This window comes from Xiphophorus couchianus, chromosome 19 (assembly GCF_001444195.1).
Source record: "Xiphophorus couchianus chromosome 19, X_couchianus-1.0, whole genome shotgun sequence".
Lineage (NCBI taxonomy): Eukaryota > Metazoa > Chordata > Actinopteri > Cyprinodontiformes > Poeciliidae > Xiphophorus > Xiphophorus couchianus.
Window position 1 is genome coordinate 21,503,869 of NC_040246.1, and position 24,199 is coordinate 21,528,067.

The 24,199-nt window shown below is 36.9% G+C and overlaps 1 protein-coding gene across 6 annotated transcripts in view; it reads left to right on the plus strand.

Moving 5' to 3' along the window:
• Positions 1-1,253: 1,253 nt before the first annotated feature.
• The window catches only part of impg1b (interphotoreceptor matrix proteoglycan 1b), a 35,706-nt gene continuing 12,760 nt past the window's right edge, over positions 1,254-24,199 (plus strand). For 2 of the 6 annotated variants that reach the window (XM_028001428.1, XM_028001427.1), the window contains exons 1-12: positions 3,266-4,103; positions 10,660-10,875; positions 12,334-12,500; positions 12,614-12,639; positions 13,473-13,507; positions 13,594-13,640; positions 13,714-13,854; positions 14,939-14,997; positions 15,964-16,166; positions 17,160-17,459; positions 21,260-21,756; positions 22,592-22,681. In XM_028001428.1, coding sequence (XP_027857229.1) covers positions 4,037-4,103; positions 10,660-10,875; positions 12,334-12,500; positions 12,614-12,639; positions 13,473-13,507; positions 13,594-13,640; positions 13,714-13,854; positions 14,939-14,997; positions 15,964-16,166; positions 17,160-17,459; positions 21,260-21,756; positions 22,592-22,681 — 1,848 coding nt within the window. In that variant the 5' untranslated portion in view covers positions 3,266-4,036. Of the gene's footprint in view, positions 1,513-3,265; positions 4,104-10,659; positions 10,876-12,333; positions 12,501-12,613; positions 12,640-13,472; positions 13,508-13,593; positions 13,641-13,713; positions 13,855-14,938; positions 14,998-15,963; positions 16,167-17,159; positions 17,460-21,259; positions 21,757-22,591; positions 22,682-24,199 lie in introns of those variants that run through there. The other 4 variants (XR_003593444.1, XM_028001431.1, XM_028001430.1 and 1 more) reach the window with 3 other exon arrangements.

A 24,199-nucleotide genomic window follows, 5' to 3' on the forward strand; every position in this document is an offset into this window, starting at 1 on the left:
GAGCGTTGAAGTCCCCCAGCAGAACAAGGGAGTCCCCAGGAGGAGCACTCTCCAGTACCCCCTCTAAGGACTCCAAAAAGGGTGGGTAATCTGAACTGTCGTTCGGCCCGTAAGCACAAACGACAGTCAGAACCCGTCCCCCCACCCGTAGGCGGAGGGATGCTACCCTCTCATTCACCGGGGTAAACCCCAACGTACAGGCGCCGAGATGGGGAGCAACAAGTATGCCCACTCCTGCCCGACGTCTCTCTCCCTGGGCAACTCCAGAGTGGAAGTATGTCCAGCCCCTCTCAAGGAGACTGGTTCCAGAACCAGAGCCATGCGTCGAGGTGAGACCGACTATTTCTAGCCGGAACCTCTCGACCTCACGCACTAGCTCCGGCTCCTTCCCCACCAGAGAGGTGACATTCCACGTCCCAAGAGCCAGTTTCTGCAACCGAGGATCGGACCGCCAGGGTCCCCTCCCTTGGCCGCCACCCATCACACAGTGCACCCGACCCCTTTGGCCCCTCCCACGGGTGGTGGGCTCATGGGAGGGGGGGCCCATGTTTCCTCTTCGGGCTGAGCCCGGCCGGGCTCCATGGGTAAAAGCCCGGCCACCAGACGCTCGCCATCGTGCCCCCCCTCCAGGCCTGGCTCCAGAGTGGGGCCCCGGTGACCCGCGTCCGGGCGAGGGAACACCAAGTCCAATGTTTTTACTCATCATTGGGGTCTTCGGGCTGCACTTTGTCTGGTCCCTCACCTAGGACCTGTCTGCCTTGGGTGACCCTACCAGGGGCATGAAGCCCCAGACAGCATAGCTCCTAGGATCATTGGGGCACTCAAACCCCTCCACCACGATAAGGTGGCAGCCCATGGAGGAGCCTACATTGATTTTATTTTTCTAAATTTATGTTTCTTCTCTCATGTTCTTCTAGCGTTGTCTTGGTTTTCTTTTTGTTGTCCATCCTCATTAGATTCATTGTTGCTATATGTTATATGTTTATTTCCTTAGTGTTATGCTTCTTGTGCATTTGTATGAATTTTCTTAGATTATCTGAATACATTTTCATCCACTCTTCCTTGCAAAATTGTTTTCATTCAACTACAATGAAGGATTTTCTGTTTAAATCAATTTAACATGTGAAGCATCTCAGTCAGGTTTGTTCCCAGACTTTGAAAAACCTGCAGATTATATATTTTTTTCTGAACCATTCAGAAGTAGATTGCTGTTATGTCTTGCATGATTGTCCAGCTCCACAACTGTGCTTTATTAAGCCGAGCTGCGTGACGAAGCAGCGGCAATTTCTCAATTAAAAATTACGGATTTGCTAAGAAGGCGAGTCTTTTTGACACTATTTTCACTCCATAAGTATGTGATCACAGAAAAACAGGACTGAGAAAAATTGTAGATGATGGAAAAACCCGTGATGCCAATAAGCAAAGCTGATTTTGTCGCAAGTTGATTTTCTTCACGGAGCCAAGTTCCTTCAAAAGCAACAATAGACGGTTCTTCCGTATGAACATCTCACTGTAAGTGTCTCAGTTTATTGTTTATTTCTTTTATTTTACTATACAGTTACTTCTTGTTTGGTTATCTTCCGGTTTAATAATGTGGGGAATTTATATAACGTTTTGTGACAAGACAACTTAAATTTTTTGAATCAATGTCTAACTTAGAAAATTTATGGTCATTTTTAAAGAGCCACCATTTTATTTCTGTTCTTAGGTTAAAACTTAGGTTAAAACTAACAAACACATAAAACATTTACATTTACATTACAAGATGCATTTTCTTCTGTTGGATGTTGAAGTTTGTGGGAAATGTAAAAAAAAAAAACAAAAAAAAGCACTTAGTTTACAAGGAAAAAAATGTTTGTGATACTTGTATCCTTCTGTTGTGGAAATTTAATGCAAGATTTATTTTATGCAAAAAAGAAACAGAAAACAAAGTTAAAATATGCATTTTGTAAATATCTAACTATATATATAAAATGTTACCCAAATATTAAGATCCATTGTGGAAGCTCCAAAGAGCCACTTAGCCAATAGTTTATACTTTGCTTTACTTTACAGCTGGTAATCTTTAGGAAACAGGGCACACTTTAAATCAGAAATCCTCTGTTAACAGAGTTAAAACCCAACTTCATGACTCAGCTTAGCATGTTGTTGAGGTTAAATATGCTCTTTGACCAAAGGATATCAGGCTGTGTTGAACCTGTTTGTGCAAGCCCTGATCTGTATAATAGGTTATGCAACCTCTGCTGCTGGTGCCAAGTTGCAGGATGATGTGAGCAAAAGGCACTTAGCACACTGACGGTGACACTTTTGCTGCTCAATGTCTATTAGATCACAGCGATAATCAGCCCTGAGTGGATATTCCCAAAGACTTGTAAGTGGTGTATGACGGCTAAGGTGACTCAAATTTTAGATCGCAAACCTTGACGCCTGCATGTCCTCTGCTTTCCAGAGCCTGGAAGAAAATAGTTTCAGAAAGATAACGCTTTTAAATCTCTTAGTAAAATGTTTATAATTCTTGTTTTTTTATCTGTAAACTTTCCAACGGTAAACAGGGTAGCAACTAGTATAGTTTAACGGTGAATATTAGGTCATTTTAATGAGTCAGCAGCTCATAAAATATAATATTAAGAGCTAATTATGCTGGAAAGCTTTAAGGCTGATGATGATTTTGTCAACTGCATTTGAATTTGTGTGAACAAGGCCGATTTTATGTCACCACCCTAAAATTCAATGTCTTTAAACAGAATTTTACCTTATAGACAAACAGAAAGAAACACATAGTTGAAAAGTCTAATTTTCACAAATCTTTAACTTGAACTGATTTGTTAAATTTATTCCTAATCTTTACCTCCAAACTACTGACTTACAGCTTAGCGGAGACCTGATGTGTGACTCCGACTGTAATCCTGAAGGATTGAGGTCATAAACTGGCCAGGTTTACTGGAACAGTTGGGCTTGACGATAAAGGACACAGAGGGGTTTTTAAAGCTCCTTGCAGTTTATGCTTCATCTGCACTGCAAAAACATAAAATCTTACCAGATTGTTTTGCCTAGTTCATAATGAAAATATCTTAGTAAACTCGGAATAAAACAAAGCCAGCTTATAGGCAACTTTTCAGCAAGATATAGGAGGTTGTTTTAAGTGAATAATTCTTTTATTTTGTTGAAAAAAAAATGGTTTCAATGATAGATTTACATCAGTAGAAAATACATTTTTCCATGTTATAACTGAAATAATCTGCCAGTGGAACTAGTACTATTTTGTCAATGTTAAGGAATCATTGAATTATTGATTTAAACAAGCTCTGATATATTGCTAAAAAAGCTACTTGTTGTTTAGTTTAGTCTTAATTCAAATGTACTAAGATATTTGCACAAGAAACAAGACCAAAAGTACTTGATATGATTTTTTGTTTTTGCAGTGTAGAATCATAATGCATTTCATAGTATTCCTTTTTTGCTTGCCTGTTCAGCTGTACACAAACCATGCAGCATTTTATTGAAATAAACTGAAGAAAACTTTAGGGATTTATAAAATGACTCTGAAGTTGTAATTAAGCTTCTGCTTCTCGTCTGTCTTTTCAACAAACACTAAGTTTGTTGAAAAGACAGACGAGGGTCCAGAAGGTAACTAACAGGATGAGAGTGAACGACCACGTGGCCCAGCAGGGATTACGAGCGGCAACAAGAAGGTAAAGAGATTAGACCGAAAACACAGCCTGCTTTTTTAACCTCGTCACTGTTGGCACCCTGGCAGCGCAGAAGGAAACCCCAGACCCAAACTTCTCTTCGTACCCGGACTCCCCTTCCTCCTCCCTCACTCCCTCATGCTCCGTCCGTCCATGCAGCCAGTTCTGCAGCCGGACCAGGAGCCGCTGTGGGGAACAGACGCAGGAGCAGAGCAGTGTGCCTGATGGGAAACGCCACCGCCTCCTGATGGACTTGACATCGAGAGATTCTGTATTTTTCTGTTGTTTGACACCTTTTCTTCACACATGAACACGTTGGAAGTGGTAGAGACATAATTCAGCCCATCATGCTTTTAAAGTCAGGAGTATTTCTCACCTTGTGTCTGTTTACTCTTCAGGCGAGTCGAATCAAAGGTAAGTAGAAAGACAGAAACTCTGACACTGCAAAAACACAAAATCTTACCAAGTATTTTTCTCTAGTTTCTTCTGCAAATATCTTATTGCACTTAAAATAAGACAAAACTAACTCACAAGTAACTTTTCAGCAACGAGTTACTTATAAGTTAATATTTTAAGTCAATAATTCTTTAATATTGAGGAAAATGTTCTTGTTCAATTGGCAGATTATTTCAGTTATAACATGGGGAAAAATGTCTTGTTTTCTATATTTTTTAACTCGTCTTGAGAAGGCATTTGCAGAGTTTTAATCATTTTATTTTACTATTAATGCTTTATTTACTTAACTGAGTCACATTTGACTCTTAATTATCCAGAATTGTCCAGCTCAACATAAACCTTTCCAACACTGCAAAAACACAAAATCTTACAAAGTATTTTTTTTGTCTAGTTTCTACTGCAAATCTCTTAACACACTTCAAATAAGATACAACTAACTTACAAGTAACTTTTCTGCTACATATAGGAGCTTGTGTTAAGTCAATAAATCCTTAATATTGATGAAAAAATAAGTTATCACTTAGTTTTTACTTTATCAAGACATTTTCTCCATGTTCTAAGTTTAAACAGTAAAACTTGTATCTTGCTGAAAGGTTACTTTCAAGTTTTTGCACTTAAATAGTTAAAACTAAAGTATTTGAACAAGAAACTGGACAGAAATAGTTGGTAAGATTTAGTGTTTTTTGCAGTGGAGTTGGATACTTTTTGTGCTGCTTTTCATATGTGGTTGAATGACAGCCCAATTCAGGCGTGTTTGTGTCAATAAAATAGTAGGTAAACATCACAAATCCAAAATGTCAGCTCCATCTTGTGGATATTAGATTTTTGGATGTGAAGCAAATATCAAACAGCTCGCTATGAGTTTTTAAGGTCATGAACATTTTCCATCAGTCAGCCTGACATATGAGAATTGTTCACCAGGATGGAGATTTTTAGCAGAGCGAAAATGTTTTCCGTTTGTCTCGCTCGGTACGATGTGCCCCGGGGTGAGCTCATTATCCCAAAGCAAACAAAAGCCATTTTGTTCTCACTGTTGTGGGACGCTAATCTTTTCTGGCTTGTAATTCTCTAGTGGGGCCATTTTCAGGCGATAATGTCCACTCACTAACAGTCCGTCCTCCTGCGCCTTGTGTCACTGCATGTGTGCGGCAGCTTCCAGCTTAGAGAGATGATTTGTTGAAGGGACTCAGATGACCGACTGTAAGCAGGTGGAAATTCTCTTAAAGGTGACCTATTATGCTTCCGTGAACAGGTTAGGATACCTCTATGGACGTCACAAAACATGTTTGTTACATTTTTTGCACAAAATCATTCTTGGATAATGAGATTTTAGTTTGCTCAGTGCTGCCCGTTTTGAGCTCCTTTCAGAATAAGTTGTTTTAGGGCCTCTCGTCACTTTACATTTGTGTAATTATACAACCATACATCTTTGAAAAGCAGAAGTAGAGCCTCTTGCACGACCAACAAGAATGCAGCGAGTGGTTTCTGGATAGTAAGTCAACAAATAAATATTCGTCTTTTCCAGCAGCCATTGTACAGGTCATACAGTGGTAAAACCAGCTGACCGTACGTGCTGGAGCTCAGCTTGGGTTGCTAGGTAACAGGACTGGGCATCCCTAGGGTTGCTAGGTGAGGGACAATGGTTGCTGCTTTGACGTGTTGCAATCCAGAGGTTTTTGAAACGACTCATTTTCCACATTCCAAAAAACATTAACTTATTACCAAAAACAACTGGGGGATAGTTTTTTTATTTTAGCACTTGAGCTGTTTTGAGAACAGCAGGAGATACCAAAGGGAAGTAAAAATTAAATTTTGTATAATACATCTGCAGCTGACTTGAAACCAAATCAATAAATATTAGTTTTCTATGAATCTACAGAGTAGACCCCAGCCAATTCAACAATATGAAGCTGCATAAAATTATGTTTATTTGTATTTGACCTGAATGTTAAAGTTTGGTCTTTAAAACGCATATCTAACAAAACTCCTGTAATTCTGTTTTAGCGTTTGGGTTTTATGAGGACAAATCGTTTAAAATGTTTTCTTTAACAGTAAAGTCAAAGTTAAGGAATCAAAATATTCTTTCTTCACCTGCAGACATGGAGAAATACAGAGGAAGAATAAAAAAATAAATGTGTAACATAAATAAAATATAGATATATTTACATCTATACAGTATAGATGTAAAATATATCTATATTTTACATATAAAAACCTTACCTTTTACATTCTGTAATATAAAAGGTAAGGATTCTGTAAAATGTAAGGATTTTAATTTTACAGAATGTAAGGATTCTTTACAGGGCTCATAAAAAATAAAATCCTTGCATATTGTAAGGATTTTACAGAATTAGTTTGAATTATGTACAAACTAAAAAAGTCATAAAAATTGCTAAAAGATAAAGAAAAATATGTATAAAATCTTCCTTCTATAACTGAAAAGTTAAAAGTGAAAGCTGATTCAGGAGGGTTGAGCGATGATGCACCCAAAAATAATTTCTTTTGATTAGCTTAGAGAATAGGCTGATATGATGAACTCCAGAAATACTCCGCCTGAGCAAAATTTAATTGAAGAGACAGAGATTGCCTTCAGTCTAAATCTAATTTAATTCGGTTCATTTTATTGGTGTATCCTAAAGCAGTTAAATTCAGTTTATGATGGTTGATATAAAATGTTTTCCATCTGAGGAAGCCCAGCCGATTGCATGATTCACAGACCTTCAGCAATCCCTCCTTCTGAGCAAGCATGTGGCGACAGTGGATTGCATTAAGCCACTAAACAGCTTTTCATTTGATAGAAAATAGAGGTGCAGTAAAAAAATAATCAAATCACAATTCCTGGTGCTGGGGATTCTGAATTGATTCAAAATCAATTTTAAAATGCCTTTAAATTGTACGTCTTTGTTGGTATACTGCATATCACTCGGCCTCTGCCTGAATAATTCTTTGATATTTTTTTATGTAAGTAAAACCCAGGCAGCTAAGCTGACCTAATACTGGTAGCTTAAGTTACAGATGTTTATGCACAAACTTTTTTATTTACACTCACTTATTCCTTTGGTTTGTCTTCAGCCTTTTCTCAGTTTCCTAATCCAGGAGCTATGATAGTTTATTTGGGTGCAGTGACCTCCAGTCTGTGTTTTGGGGCTCATAAATCCTGGCTTATTGTCTTAAGAAGTCCTGGAAGATTTGCCAGCTGGCGTCACAATCAGGCCTTTCTTCTAAAATTATTCAACAAGGCGGCCGGCCCACACATGTAGGATCGTCATGCCGGCTTTTGTTACGCTGCAAAATTACTCTGTTGAACAACAGAAGTTCTGGCAGAGCTTCTAAAGGTAAACAAAATAGCTTTTCTTATTTTTAGGTAATTTAATCTGTAATTCAGGCTGCATTATGTGAAGCATCTCTCTGACAATCAGCTCTTGATTTGACACGCTGCTTTCATTTTCCCTTTCTTTCTCTGCTTCCCTAGAAATCACAAAATCTCACCAAGTATTTTAGTCTCGTTATTAGTGCAAATATCTCAGAAGACTTGAAATAAGGCGAAACTCACTTACAGGTAACTTTTCAGCAAGACATAGGAAATTGCTTTAGGTAAATAATACTGAGAAGAAGTACCAGTTCCACTGAGATTACTTCACTTGTTACAAGACATTTCCCCCATCAAATAAACATAAATAAACAATAATTGGTTTCTTTTGACTTTCGGTATGTTTCTGCACCGAATGTCTTTGGTACGTTTTCTCTCAGTCAGTTGTGTTGGTTTCTTTGTTTATTTGAATTACTTTGGTTGTTACATGTATTAGAAACATCCATCCATCCATTTTATTACACCCTTGTCCCTAATGGGGTCGGGAGGTGATGCTGCCTCTCCAGTTAACGTTCTGGGTGAGAGGCGGGGTCACCTGGACAGGTCACCAGTCTGTCGCAGGGCAACACAGAGACAGACAAGACAAACAACCATTCACACACACACTCACACCTAGGGAGCATTTAGAGAGACCAGTTAACCTGACAGTCATGTTTTTGGACTGTGGGAGGAAGCCGGAGTACCCGGAGAGAACCCACCATGTACAGGGAGAACATGCAGACTCCATGCAGAAAGACCCCGGCTGGGAATCGAACCCAGGACCTTCTTGCTGCATATTAGAAATATGTCAAGCACATTTTAAAACACTGAAGGATTTAAAATGAAAGACGACTAACAAACAAACAAAAAAAATCAAATGGTATTAAAACAATTAAAAACACAGAAAGGCACAAAATGTATTTGTCTAAAAATGGTGTCAGAAAAATGGCTTTAAAAATATTTTTGCTGCTGTATTTAGTCAGAAATGACAAAAGAGCCAAGAAGCAACTGTTCTTTCACCTCAAGACAAAGTGTTACATTTTTCCTTTTCATTTATTTTTTGCACTTTTTCATAACTTCTTCCAACCACAAACCATCAACTCCAAACTTTCCATACATAAAAGTTTCTAAATGACTTTGCACCTGAAATCAAACACACACACACACACCCACACACACACACCCCCGCTGAGGATTTCTGTGTGGCATTTAGTCCAAAGATAAACCAGGATATGTTTCGTTGCAAACGTTAAAATGCTGTTAAAACACATTCACAAAGGAAGCAGCAGAGACTAGCACTGCTCAGCAAACGCCATAAGTCACTTTGTTGGATTAACTGCGGAGCAAATTAAATACTCCTGACAGATAGTGAGCCTTGGCTGACCCGTTCCTGACGCTAAGGGACAGACAAAGGTTAATGTTTTAATACTCACTCCTGTAATTTAAACTTTTAGTTTAAACTTAATTAAGTTCACCGTCATAAACTTTTTTTTTTTTCAACTTAAAGGAAAGACGAAGAGACAAAAGCAGCAATGAGATGTTAAAGTTCCCACAAACAGTGAATCTTATTTAAAGCGTGTATCTACGTATATTTTTACTGTTTCACGCTTTGAGAAGAAAATGGCGGCTGAATGTTTCCACATGCTGCCGCCGACGTTCCCACATTCAACCCAGTTCTGATGTAAACAGAAACCAACCACAGATTCACTAACATGCTGTTTGCCATGATGATTAACGTCAGATTTATTCATGCTCACACGAGAAAAACGAACCCAGAGCCCACAAATTTTTTCATTTGCCACTTTTCTTGTTTTGTACATTTTTGGATCTAATTACTTTATGCAGAAGGTTTGTGTTTAATTATGGTGCGACTCGGCAAGATGTTACCAAAAGATTTGACCATAAGGCGATATTGGGATAAGTCCGTCTGAAAAACAGCCAGCTCCGGAAGAACTCAATGTTCCAGCATTTTTGCTGTTTTCTGAAAGTTTGTTCCATATTAGAGGAGCATAGAAGCTGAATGCAGTTTCTCCATGTTTGGTTCTGGTTCCGGAACCAGAAGACCTGAGAGGCCTGGAATAGTTTTCTGGTGGTCCGGTTTGTCAGTCAAACCTCACTCACTGCAAAAATCAAAATTCAAACATACTTTATTTATCCTAAAGAGAAACTAAATGCTGTTGTATCTCATTAATTCAGATTCTTCAAAGAGTTATTGAAGATGGTGATGGCTGTAGGCAGTGGTTGATTTTTAGACCTTTGCTGAGGTAAATAAGATCAGTTTCACATGTAAGTTTTGGCCGATCACCGATCCCCCAAAATTAAGGAAATTGGGGCCGATTTTTTTGGTGTACCTGTAGTCTGAAAGGTCGATAAAACAAAAGTGTTAGTTCCACTGGCGGATTATTTTACTTGTTACTAGACATTTTCCCCAAAAGTGAAATAATCTGCCAGTGGCACTACACTAGTGCTTTTCATTAATACTAAGGAATTACTAATAGAAGATACAAGTAGAAGTTATTCGTAAGTTAATTTGCCCTATTTAAAGTGAACGAAGACATTTGCAATAGAAACTAACCAAAAATACTTGGTAAGATTTTGTTTTTGCAGTGAACCAAATAAGACTCGGTTAAAGTTGCAAATATCACGACTTTTTGAAACAAGACAACTTTTTAGTCTACTGTAGAAGCATTTTATTTCTCTTTTTAGGATTAAAATGAAAGATTATTGTTTTTGTTTTTTCAAAAAGCACATTGGTTGAAAGTAATGACAAGAGAAACAGATCTGAAAACAAGTTACTGGTACTTTTTGTGTCATAGCTTTTGGAAATTCAATGCAGAAAAACTGCCTTTGTTATATAAAAATGCTAATTGGTTTTGCCTAATTTTTGGCTAAAGTTATTAGGAGCCAGTGTGGAAGGTCAAAAGAGCACATGGGATAAACCAACAACAATAAGAAATCTCCATTCAGGTAGATAAAATAATACCAACAATGTTCCCAGAAAGACTTTGCCCAAACTTCATTGTGTGTTTACTTTGTAATTCCTCCAATTCTCATCAAATAACTGACATAAACATGACAGCCTGTTCAAAATAACTAACGTTTGCTATAATTACCCAGTGTTTTGTTGAAACATTCCTGCCTCCTCTTTTGTCTCTCCTCCTGCAGAACTGAATGACATAAACTTTTCCGGGCTCAGAGACGTGAAGTACCGGCATTTTCTGGAAGCTTCCCGACCCATCAGGCATGCGACCAACGTCCGATCCGAGCAGGACGGACAGCGGGTGAAGAGGTCCGCCGTCCACACCACGGGCGTCAAAGTGTGTCCCCAGGAGACGATGAAAACCGTCATTGGCAGCCACCGCGCCTACTACAAACTCAGAGGTAGATCCACTGTGATTGTTAAAATGAATTTTATATAAAATCATGACCTGCTCAAAAAAACACATTATAAAGCATTTTTATGATGTCACAGTCAACTCGGAGGGTTTTCAAAATAAAAATGCTGATGATAAAATTCAACAGAGGCACTTGAATTGTTGACGAAACGCACAAACATCCTCCAACATGCATTGTGGGTGTTTTAGGGGAATTAAACGGGGATGCAACGGTTGCAAATGGCTTCTTATCAAAGTCATCCCAGCAGCTGCTGCAGCGTGTCATTTCAACGTGAGACAGATTAAATTGTTCTATTAGAGGTAATAGCATCGTTTCAAATGGGTTTGTGGCAGAATACGTTTCCCACAGGCGTTGGACAATGTGGCGCTCATTACAGGCTGAAACATGTGGCTGCTTTACTGGTCCTCTGCTCCAAACGTTTAAATATTCACTAAAATATCGTCAACAAGTCGTAAATATACAGTTCACTCTTTTGGAAACGTGAAGAAAAATGATTGTAGGATGTATAATGAAAATAAATCATCCTAATCTTTGCAGATTTATTTACTCGTGTCAAAGTTTAGTACAGCTATCACATTGTTTTAATAAGCAGTTATATAGTTTAACTATTTTCTGATTAACTAAATTCTTGTTGTTTTTTGTGAACAGCAATAATCATTTTTATTATATTCTGATTTATTCTGGAGCACTTGTACTTTAAATAGTTACTCTTTAGTTTCCTTACTGTAAAAACACGAAATCTTGCCAAGTATTTTTGTAAAGTTTCCAGTGCAAATATCTCAGAGAACTTTAATAAGACAAAACAGATTTTCAAGTAATTTTCAGTAAGAAATAGGTGTTTGTTTTAATTCAATAATTTCTTGGTTAATAAAAACAGTACTAATTCCATTGGCAGATTTTTTTCTCATAAAATATGGGAAAAGTGTTTTGTTTTCAATATTTGTTTGTTTTCAGAAGGTTATCGTTTAATACTGTTATTTTACTTTTATTGCTTTATTTATTTGTTAAATTGTCACGTTTGACCCTGAGTTACCCAGAACCATCAAGGACAACAAAAACCTTTTCAGCACTGCAAAAATACTAAATTATTGTCTTGTTAATGAATAATACTCTTGTTTTAAGTTGAATATTGATAAAAATGTTCTAGTTCCACTGGCAGATTTTTAAATTTTATAACGAGACATTTTTCCTGTTTCAAGTGAAAATATCTGCCAGTGAAACTAGTATTTTGTTTTCTATATTAAAGAACTATTGGCATATTTATCTTGCTGAAAAGTTACTTTTGAGTTAGTTTTCTGTTATTTGAAGTGTGCTAAAATATTTGACCTAGAATCAAAACAAGAATTCCTGGTTAGGTTTTGTGTTTTTGCAGTGAACAGCGTACGCCTTGTTCAGTCGTGCTTTTGAGGATTCTCTGTTTTAAGCCAAGGATTTTGTCGTCAGTTTGTCAGGAAGCAATCTGGGAAGCGTTCCGGATCTTCCTGGACAGAGTCCCGGCCCCGGAGGAGTACCGGACCTGGGTGTTCACCTGCCAGCATCAGAACCTTTGCATGGACGACCTGGCCCAGAACTTCAGCAGCTCTCAGGAGCATCTGGACCTGGTGGCCAGAGTGAGCAATGCAGACTCACAGCAGCTCCATGAAACTCACATTTCATCACAACTTGTTTACCTTTAAGATTAAAATTAAACTTTTATGGATTCCACTTTCTTTTTTCATTTCAGAGAGTAGAAGAGGCTGAAAGAGAAGGGTAGGGGCATCGACCTCTGGATATTATATTAGATAAGTAGAACTATGTCAATGTTTTTACCTAAATTTGTCTTATAATATATCAAAAGTATCAAGGATGAGTCTTTATGAGTCTCCTGCTAAATGAAGTAGCAGGAGATTTTTGTATATTACACATAATTCAGATTTATTGGGAATCAACATAAAGTTAAAGAATGTTTTAAAGATCATTATGGAACAAGTAGGAAAAGCGACTTACGATGGAGCATAGATGAAAAAATATAATGAAATCTGGCCAACTTTTATCCAAAACTTTGAGATTTCAAGAATAATATCATATTCTTACAAGAAAAAAAACTTGAATATTTTCTGCTGTTGAATAATGTAATTGGCAAAAAAGTCAAATCATTGTACAAAAACAAAAAACAAACACTGTATATGATTCAATTTGTCTAAAATATGATTAAATATAATATTTGTAAAGAAAACACAAAGTTATTCCCAGTACATATCACAGTTACAGGCAACAGAAAAAGGGGGAGGAGTTTCTGTCAGTTACTGGTTGCTATGGTAACCACCGACTGTCGAGTGCAGCACAACGAAATTTAAAATACAACAACAAATGTCTGGAGAAGCGACCTCTTGACTAAACGAAATAAATTCAAAGAATAAACAAATTTCACATCCACAATATTGGCAAAACAAAAACCCTGTTTCATGTTTTGAAACAGGGTTTTAAATTTAATTTGAAAATTTTATTTTCTCTCTGTGCAATACTGTACAAATTGTGACATATTCAGAAAAACACCCAAGTAAAAATATCACAGTAAAAAAAGATGTTCTATTTTCTTGTAGGTTTGTTGCAGCTAAGGAAGAGCCAAGCAGTGAATGTAAGTCCTGCCTTCGTTCACTAATCCATATTCTGTAAATCTGTGGAGTTAAGTCAGAGTTATTCTGTAAAAATCTTTAATTTCAGGCAGTTGGACTCCTCCTCCCATTCTGCTTCCAGCAGAAACAGACGAGGTAAATCCACCATCAGAATTCACCATCAGTTTTCCAGAAATACCTAAACTGTTTGTATCTTTTCGCTCCCCAGGTTAAAGACCTGATTAAGGAGAACTACGAGGAATACATTGTTGAGTTCAGCATCACCGTGTCTGACCCGACATACAGCGAAATGCTTAGCAACCCCGCAGCGCCGCATTACAACAGCGTCACCAGAGAGCTCAGAGACAAGGTGAGATCACCCGCCTGCAGCAAATGTCAGTACTTCTCCTCCCAGCTGTTGTCTTCACCTTTATGCAAACGCCGGCAGCCTGCGGTCGCTTCAGCAGCAGCGCCGGCTCTCCCAGGGAGGGTTGAATAACAACGCAGGAGGGAAAGGCCAGATTTTATTGTACTGTAAGAGGAAACCTTTCCCCGATTGATTTAACAGCTTTGATTCAACCTTTAGGATCTAAACTAAGAAGTGCAAAGAGATTAGTGACTAAGAGCAGAACAGAACCTCAGAATCAGGATTATTCCCTGCAAAAACAAGAATCTTTGTCTAGTTTCTACAAATGTTTTTAGTACACTTGAATTATGAGAAAAATAACGAAAAAGTAACTTTTCTGCAAAATAATAATAAATAATTCCTGAATATAGACACAAAAAGTACTTCTCCCAGATTATTTCACTTAAAACTCAAAAAATGTCTCATTATAAGTGAAATTAGTAATTTTTAAAAATCTTTTTAAGAATTATTGACTTAAAACAAGTTTATGTATCTTGCTGAAAAGCTACTTTACCATTAGTTTTAATAATAACCTTAATTTAGCAAGATAAAAACCTCTTTGAAATCTACAATCTCTTCTTGAAGATGGACTTGGCAAGACAGCAACACTGTTTATTTAAAACATGAGAAAACCGTTTTGTAATTAGTGAAATAATTTGCCAGTGGAACTGATTTTTTTTCCAACAATATTAAGTAATTACTGACTAAAAATAAAATAAGCTCCTATAACTTGCTGAAAAGTTGCTTGTAAATTTGTTTTGTTTTATTTCAAGTGTACTAAGATATTTCCACCAGAAAATGGACAAAAATACTCTGTAAAACCTTTTGTTTTTGCAATGTGAATCCTTTAAATTTATCATTCTGCCAAGAAGAAAACTTAATAACATAAGTTAAATTTTTAAAAATGAATTAGTAATAAATTAACTTTTTATTTATATTTCCACTCATTCTAATTTACCTGTAAGATGATTAAAACTATGAACCTGGAGACAAAACTTCTCTGCACTTCTGACATTTTTCAATTCTCAGTTTTTTCTTTTCTTTGTAGATGGTTCACGTGTTTGAAAAAGTTCCAGGATTCAAAGAAATACGTGTTCTTGGATTTCGGTGAGTTTAATAAATGTTTTGGAAGCAAATCAACTAAAATAAAGAAAATGTGTTTACAGTTATTTCTTCTGTTTTATGGGTTCCACTGTCAAACTCAACTGCATTTCCTTAATAAATATGACTTAGTTTAGGGGAAAGTATTCAGGTTTTCCAACAGTTTATGGTTAACTGCTTAGAGAATCTGTTGCATAATCTAAATAAATGACCTAACTGATGAATTACTTTACTTTGTGATTAAGTTTACTGAATTTTAGGGTTCCCCATCTGAATTTCCTCCTACCAGTTTAAATTATATAAAAATGGGCCTTTGACAAAGAGTTACACAGTCAAAAATTAACAACAGTAATTTGGGTTATTAAGCAATCTAAATATTTAGTTTCAAACTAAATGTGGTTTGTAAACTAAATATTGAACATTTTATTTGGAACCAAATATTTAGCTCGATAAAACATTTTTCTTGGTACTATTCATGAATAACATGGTAAAATATTAATGAAATTGAAACCGATTTATTTTTATCATGCAAGACTAAATAACCCAAATTATTGTCTTTTATTTTTGACTGTAACTTTACTAATGATACCAAGTCCCTATTTGAAACTTAAAACATTCTGAAGTGAATAAATAACATAATATAGGGTGTACATTAGTACTGGTATTAAATCTTTATAAGCAACAGAAAACCTTTTGTTTATAAAGATATTTCTAACTTGAGACATGCAACAACAGAAGTTTAAGTGCTAGGCTAACGCTAGCATGTAACTTATGATTATTAGTCCAACAAAATAAAGCTGACAGCTTGTAAAACAATATTAGATGAAATTGGCCAAATAATAGCTCACAATTTGAACATCAACAGAGATTGGGATTTAAATTAGTCAGGGATTTAAAACTGTTGGATTGATCTTTGCAGAACATTCAGTCTGTTCTGAGACTTTCTTAACGGATTTTATTTGTGTTGATTAGCTCAGAGGATCTGTCTGTGCGCTACGCTGTGGTCTTTAACGGAGAAACGGAGCTAAACCAAGACTTCGACAGTTTGGAGATGGAAGAGAGAAAAGAGACAAACGAAGATGTGAATGCGCCGAAACTGAAACGCATCATCGTTACGGCCTTGAAGCAGGAGCCGACGCTGCTGCTGGACATACAGACACTCAGCTTTGAGGCTGGTAATCATTTTTACCTGAGTCTAATGGTTATTATGGGATGTGTTTGTAAAGCTACACAGTAAAATATTAACAGTTTTGTTTTATTTATTCTGACAGAGAGAAAAAAATGTTTCCAAGTCATATTTTCACCATGTTATTCATACATTTATAGATGTCAGATTTTCCAATTAAATATTTATTTCACAAGCTATAAAGTTTAGCTTTCAAACTAAATATTTATTTAGGAGGATAAATATTTAGTTCTAATCTCAATGTTTAAGTCTAAGATAAGATAAGATTTATTTGTCATTGTCATCAACAGATTACAACGAGATTGAGAATATTAAATAATAAATATTAAATATTTATCTTACAATGTTTAGTTTAGAAACTAAATATTGTGCTAATTAAATATTTATTTTTGCTAACTGTATAGTTAACCCCAAATTAAACATTTATTTCTCTAACTAAATTAGTTCAAATTAAACGTTTAAGAGTAAGCTCAATATTTAGATTTCAAAGTAAATATTTGGCGTACAAACTAAATATTTTTTTTGCTAACTAAACATTTTGCTTATTAAAAAACAGTTAGTATAATATGCTGCCAACATCATATTTTGTTGAAAATGTTATTTAGCTCCAAATTCAATTTTTATCTTGCCAAATAAATGCTTTTCAAAACATTTTATTTCACAACTAAATATTTTTCTAAGCCACATATTTAACTTTCAAACTAAATATTTAACTTGCCAACTAAATATGTAAGTTTCCAGCCAAATATTTAGATTATATGGAAATTGGCTTGCTGATAAGTGGATTATCAAAATAAAAGCTGGGTTTTGAGGGCCTTTATGTAAAATCTGCTGCTATTATAACTGAATCGCTCCAGTTAAATGTTTAACTTGGAAATGAAATTAATTTAATAAAAATTTTTTCCTCTAAATAAACGTGAATATTCCTGTTGTTTTATCTTACAATAAATTGTGGCTTTTAGCTGTTTTTGTTGTTTTGCAGTGACCATGGTTTATCCGGTTGTGGACTCCATGTCCACACAGGAACCAGAAGATGTCAACCCACCCACCCAAAGTTTATTCCCCACTGTGGGAGTTTTGGAAAACAAGTTGAGGGATTCAGCCACCGTCAGACCAAAATCAAACACCTTTGTGCCTTTTATCCCCACCATCCTCCCAAAGACCAGCTCTAGCTTTACTGATGGGACTCCTTCAATGGCAGCTGCAGAAGAAAAGCCCACTGAGGAGGAAGAGGAGGGAATAGAGGAAGAGGAGGCTCCACCGGGTGATGGTGAAGATGGAGGTGAGTGAGACTCCGAGGCTCTGAGGTGACAGACGATGACCCTTCTTCCGGTGGATCCAGCTCATAAAGCAGAATGTCAAGGAGAGCCAAGTTTAAAAATTTAAAGCTTTATTGATTAACCACACAGTAAACTGTGGTTAGACTCCATTTAAAGCTATTGAGAGGTAATGAGAAGAGCTCTGGAAATGAAAACCGCATCAGTGTCGTGTCGGCTCCGTGTTTCAAACTGTTGGCTGCGGATCTGCAGAGTTAAATAATAACATCCAAACATAAAGGAGTAAAACAGAAACCAGCTGTAGAAAAACAGCAAAGTTTCTACAAGTTCCACCTGGTTAAATTAATCTTGTTTGTTAAATCATGAGTATTTAAACCTCAGACCTACAAGAACTCAACTTTTATTCAACCTGGCTATTATCTTAGCCTAAATGTTTCTTTCCCAACTTCTCTTGGTGCGTTTTAGTTGGTGCCCGTTTGCTTTTAGACTGTAATGGTGAAATTTTAACATGTTTTATACTCAGCAAATAGTTACATGAAACAGGTTTTAGCAAATTTAATTTGCACCAACCCTGTTTAGTCCATTTTAATCAAACTCCAGTTTGTTTGTCTAGAAAGTCCGATTTGATTAAAACTCCAAAAAAAGTGAATCTGGTCCATTTTAACACCTACGGCTCATTGAAGTGAACTCTGGTTCGGTTTGAATGTCTATGTGAACTCGAGGCCTCTACAAAAGCAGGAAGTGGGCTACAGCGCAGTGCATTGTGGCTAAAGACAACCCAAACAAATACGCTAGGCTAGCGCTAGCAAGACAAATGACTTGTGGACAAAAGAGAAATCCTACAACTGCTAAAATCTGACGCTACTCCATTTTTGTTTACATTTTTATGAAGAAGATGCGCTCAGTGTTTTCTTTAGAGGTTTTCATGTTGTTTTCTTCAGTGGTTCTTGATGCAGCGCCCCCACAGGCGAGGAGGGGAACATATTTTTAAAGGATTTGATTGGTTTGATTCAGTCTGTGAGAAAAAGAACCACAGCATCTGAAACTGCAACAAATGTTGCAGTTTTGGTCCCAAATCTAACTGTACTGGATTATCACCTGTGAAAATACCCAAAAATGTAAATAAATATAAAATCTCCTGAAGGAAAGGAGGCTGGATAGTAGAACAAGGATCCTTTGATTTAACTTCCCCAAACAAACAACAATAAGACAGATTTATGGGCAAATTTCTTTCACAGGCTGTTTGGTGCCTCCAACTGTGAGCCTCACAGTTTCCACGGCATAAAAACACTCTAATCCTTCAGGCAGGATGCAACAACACAGCAAATGATTGCTCACATTACACAGATAATGAAAAATAAATAGGACACAAATTATGTGAAATTTAAGACCAGTGATGGAAAATCTGAATACTTTAAAAACCATCACATAAATATTTTATGACTTTTTAAGATGCTGCTGAATCTCTAAATGATCAAAACAAAGAGCACATATGAAGAAAGGACCAGTTTTTGTAATAACTTTATTATTTTTAGTATTTCAGTGGTACTAAAATGACTTTAGGTTTTTACAGGAACCACTTTTAAAGTTCGTATTTTCTATTTTATGGTCTCATATCTTCCTCCTCCTCCTGAACATCTGGCGGAAATCAAGTCAGATATTTCTGTCACAGTGTCGGGGAGGGACACACAAACGTAAGAGTTTGTAAAAAATAATCTTATACAGTTACAGCATCTAAATGCAACCTTGATTGACCCAGGAAATAGAAATGACAGCATGATTAGACTTGGTGTTGTCACTTTACCCTTGGAAAAGCTCCATCAGCAGGGGGCCGGCCGGCCGGCCTCTGGTCCAGTCATCACCAAGTCACGCTGCGCTACACAGACGCATTTCATTAAGTCACAGCAACATTTTCCCACCTTGACGGCTGAGACCCAAACTTTAGAGAAATGTGTGAAAAACCTCTGGTGCATCTACAGATGTCATATTTAATAAAAATGGTTAATTTATAAAACTTTAATATTCCATGGTGGAATGTTTATATAATAAAGTCTGCACCAAGTGTTTGGATTGGGAATAAAAAGAATAGTTTGTCATGTTTGATAAATGAGCTGCCAGAGTTGTGAAATTTAATGTTTAGGAATAACTTATATTAAAACAGACATAAATCATACAGTTAGGACACATTTTTAAAAAAATAATAAAAATAAAAGCACAGAAGCAGCTACAGCTCTGGCCAGAAATTAACACAGTTAGAATGAACGTTTAGAAACATAATATCAAATATCGATTAACCTTTAAAACTGTTATATGTGAAAACAAACAAACTGCCTTTAGTTTCTTGAATGCTTTCCTCATAATCTAAGTATTCACACAAACAGTTTCAGAAATTAAACTGGAACATGAGTGTCAGGTCTAAATACCTATTAGAGACAATTTAAACAAACACAGGAAAAACAAGAGAGTTAGATTCTTTGTTTCTCGCGAGGAGAGCAGACAGAGATGTGCTTTCAGTTACAAATCTCCAACCGCTCTGAAAAACACATCTCCCGCTCCTCTGTTTTATTGATTTTAGGAACCCTGCCACACGGGGCACTGCAACTCTAAAATGGTGGAGGGGAAAACAATTCACATAGTTGCAGCGCTAAATGATAATCACTAACTAAACACATGTTATCTACAATCTAAATCCTTCTTGCTCCAGGCACGGCGTCGAATAGGACACGTTGCATAGCTTCAAAGCAACGGCTTTGTAGCACAAAGAACAAAGCAGAGTTCTTTGCAGGACTATAAAACTCAGCTGGGAACTACTAACACCTCTATCTCCCAGAGATTCCTGCAGGGTAGCAAATGCTAAGAATAGCTGACACCTCTCTCTCACAAAGGAGGCCTTTAGGAAAGAATCAAACTTATTTAACACACAGAAACATCACTTAAAATAGAAGGAAAAGAGTAAAAGCATATAATTTAACATTATCTAAATGTAACTACAAGGCTACATGATACAACGAATATTTGATAATTACTAAAAATACAATTTATCCAACAATGAGTGAGTTGCTAATCCTCTGCCTGAGAAATGTTTGAAAAACGTCTCGCTTTTTAAATCCCAGAACCAGCGGTGGGCTCACTTCTGCTAACGTCATGTTCTCCGCCTGCGTTGAGGCACAGCTAATGATGTTTACTGTGTATCCAGAAGGCAGCAGTTTAAAATCTACTGTCCTGTGTGCTTTCTGAGCGAAGTCAGAAACAAAGTTAGCAAAACACAACAGTTACGAAACTGGAACTATGAGTAAAACAACAACTTCTTGTAGCACAAACTGTACATGTAGGTGCGTAATCACAAATTGATATACTATGTTGACTGGCCAACTCAACGTTTACACTCACATGAAAATGGCTGCAAACAGATGCGCAATTATACGACCATACATCTTCGAAAAGCAGAAGTGGAGCCTCCTGCACAACCAACAAAAATTCAGCAAGTGGTTTCTTGATGGTAAGTCAACAACAAAACACTTGCCTTTTCCAGCAGCCATTGTACAGCGCATACGGTGGTAAAACCAGCTGATTAAATGAGCTGGAATTACGCTTGGGTTGCTAGGTAACGGGCTGGGCTTAGTTGGGCTCAACACCAAAACAACATTACCTTATTGCCAAAAATATGTTTTTTTTTTGTAAAGCCCTTGTTCCGGTTTCAGAAGAAGTAGAAATGCAAATATAAATACAAAACTGTAACTGTAATGTGTTTTTGAATATAGAAATGTAAATGCGACCCCTCTGCTGTTTTGTTTCTTTTCACCAGATCTGGAGCTGGTGGGAAGTTCGAGCTCCAGGCCTGAAGGAGATCAAACTGCTGAGGTGAACTTGGATCCACCCACAGCTTCCGCTGACCCGGTTTCCACCCGTTCATCTGCTGAGGACGCCGTCCAGGGCAGCGAACCCGGACCAGACGTGAAGCCTTTACCGTCCCCTGAGGACGGAGGGGAAGGTCGATCAGATCTGACCCCGGTCACCCAAACCGCTCCTGGAGATTATTCACACACCGCAGATGGAGTAACAGAGCAACAGGAAGAGGAGAGCGGGAGCGGATTTGCGTCAGAATCTGATGAAGGTCCGTACGGCTCGACAGCCGCGCCTGCGATGAGACAAGCCCGCACACCTGTGATGACCGCTGTGGAGAAGAGCAAAGAATTGGTGGTTTTCTTTAGCTTGAGGGTCACTAACATGATGTTTACTGACGACCTGTTCAACAAGAGCTCCCCAGAGTATAAGTCACTGGAGAATACCTTTCTGGAACTGGTAGGTACTCAAGCTTTTGTGATGGATGTTATGCTTCTGCATGCTTCACTGTCCTACCTTATATTATGAAACCAGGCTAAACTGTAATAAATATGACTGACTAAATATGGCCGTGCTAAGAAAAAAACAAAAAATTACAAGAATAAAGTAAATATATTACCAGAACAAAGTCATAATATGACATTATTCTAGTGTTATTATTATCACGGATAATAATAATGGTAATATTATTCGTGCGTCTTTATTTTTGAAATATTATGACTTTTTATTGTATTATGACTTTATTCTCATTGTTTTGACTTCATGCTTTATGCTTGTCAGAAATAATGACAAGCATATTTTGACAAATAACTTCATTCTTATGACTTTATCCATGATCTATTATGACTTTATTCTATATGATTTTATTTTTGAAATATTATGACTTCATTCTTACATTAATATGACTTTATTATAATAATTATGACTTTCTTCTTGTATTATTTTGACTTTATTCTTGTAATTTGTTTTTTTTTCATGGTATTTCTTACTATGGCCCTCACACTGCATCTTAAATAAAAACGTTGCAGTTGTAGAAAACTTATTGCACCACTTCTCAACATTTTTGTGGAGGGAAAACAGGAACAGACGAGGAGTCTGTGTGCTGTGCAGTAAGTCTTATCCTCACAGTATAGAGAAGAGAATATGTTGTTGCTGTTGTATTTGTTTTTGTTTTGTAAAAGTGGGAGATGTCTTCAAACCGAAAACCTGCAGTATGCTAACACTTTTGTTTCAAAGGAGCCGCCATGTTGACGGTGTGGAAACAATCGTGGTGAAATTGTTCTGTTTCACTTAGACTCAGCACTTTGGGTCCAGAAACCAGCCAAACCCTGGAGCTTCCAGTAAATCTGGGCTGGGGAGACAGACAACGTTAGCCTCCATACCGGTATCTTTTTATCTGTTTCCATATTGGAACTTCTCCTCCTCAGTTTGTTCACTAACAACGTGAAAAATGCAGTACGTAAAACCAGAAGCACCTGATCTTCCTAACATTCACACATTTCCATACTGAAAAAGATTATTCTTTTCTGTGCTTCTCATCTTTTTGCCTTAATCTTTTGAGTCACACTGCAGTTTTTAAAAAAAATCTGTCCTGAAAATATTTCACTAACATTCAGTTTGTGCTGCTGCTGATTTGCTTGTCTGTATTTATGTTTCTTTGTTATCTTAAGAAGCACACATTCTTGTAAAATCTGTTTGTATTTTCCTTTTGTGTGTGATTTTTTTGAAATGATGTAAGACGTAAGTGGATATGAGAGGAAATTCACAGGTTGCAACGCCAAACAGGATGAATCCAGTCTGCAGGACTTTTACTTAACTAAAAGTCTGCAACACTCAAATTGTTGCTCAACTGTGAACAGAGGTTTCTTTTTTTAGCATTGAGCTGTTAGAGTTTGGTTTGTGGCAGCTTTGTAAGATATTTTTATGTTCTGAGTTTCTAAGCAGTATTTCAGTTGGTAATTTTAAAGTTATTCTCTAGCACACATTGTTAGGAGGGAAAATAAGGACGAAATGCATTAACCTTAAAGAGGCTTCGCCTGGTCCCAAACTTGCTCGCTGTATTTATGTAAATACTCTGAAAGTAAGAGAGATCTGATGAAAGTTCAGCAGCAGAAGATTTAACTGAAAAGGGAAAGTTTTAGGAAACGGGTTTGTGCTCTGTTGCTGAGCCACTGAAAGTTTAGTGTGTACAATGTTAGTCCAGAGCGTTGACCTCGACACAAACCGGTCGAATATTTGATTTCATCCCTTCTCTCATCTTCACTGTGTGAACTGTTCTGTATGTTACAGTGCAGAAAACAGGTGAGAACATATTAACTGTTCAATACAAAACACAACCTTAGCAAGTTTTAAACTCTAACAAAATGCCCGAATGGTAACAGTTTTGCTTGTCAGATGTGGTAAGAATATTAAGAAGTGAAAAACGTCTCTATTACTTAAGGGAAAAGTTTGTTTTTCACACAAACCACCAGAGTTGCAGGGAGATTAAAAGTGGTTGTAGCCCTGATTCTCGCCTCAGGTCCTGTGCAACCTGCATTTTTCAGTATCATCTCATAAAACAGATTTTAGAGGCTGCTTTACTGAAACTTTTACAGGCTTACTTTCCAAAACTTTCCGGGCCTTTTTCGCCAAAACTTGTTGGCTATTTTTTGATAACTTCTCTCCGTCTTTCAGAACTTACTGGTATGGAACTTCCCTGGATTTTATTTGATTTTATTTTCCCAGAATATACTGGGAAATTCTTTGGAAACCTACTGGTACTTTTTAAAACACACTTTATAAAATTCTGTTCCACTGGGCATTTTTGCAGAACTTCTTGGTTATTTTCCTGCCCTTTGTGGGTATCATAATGACTTTTTAAAATGAAAGTAATATTTTTCAGGACATTATCAGTTATTTTCTC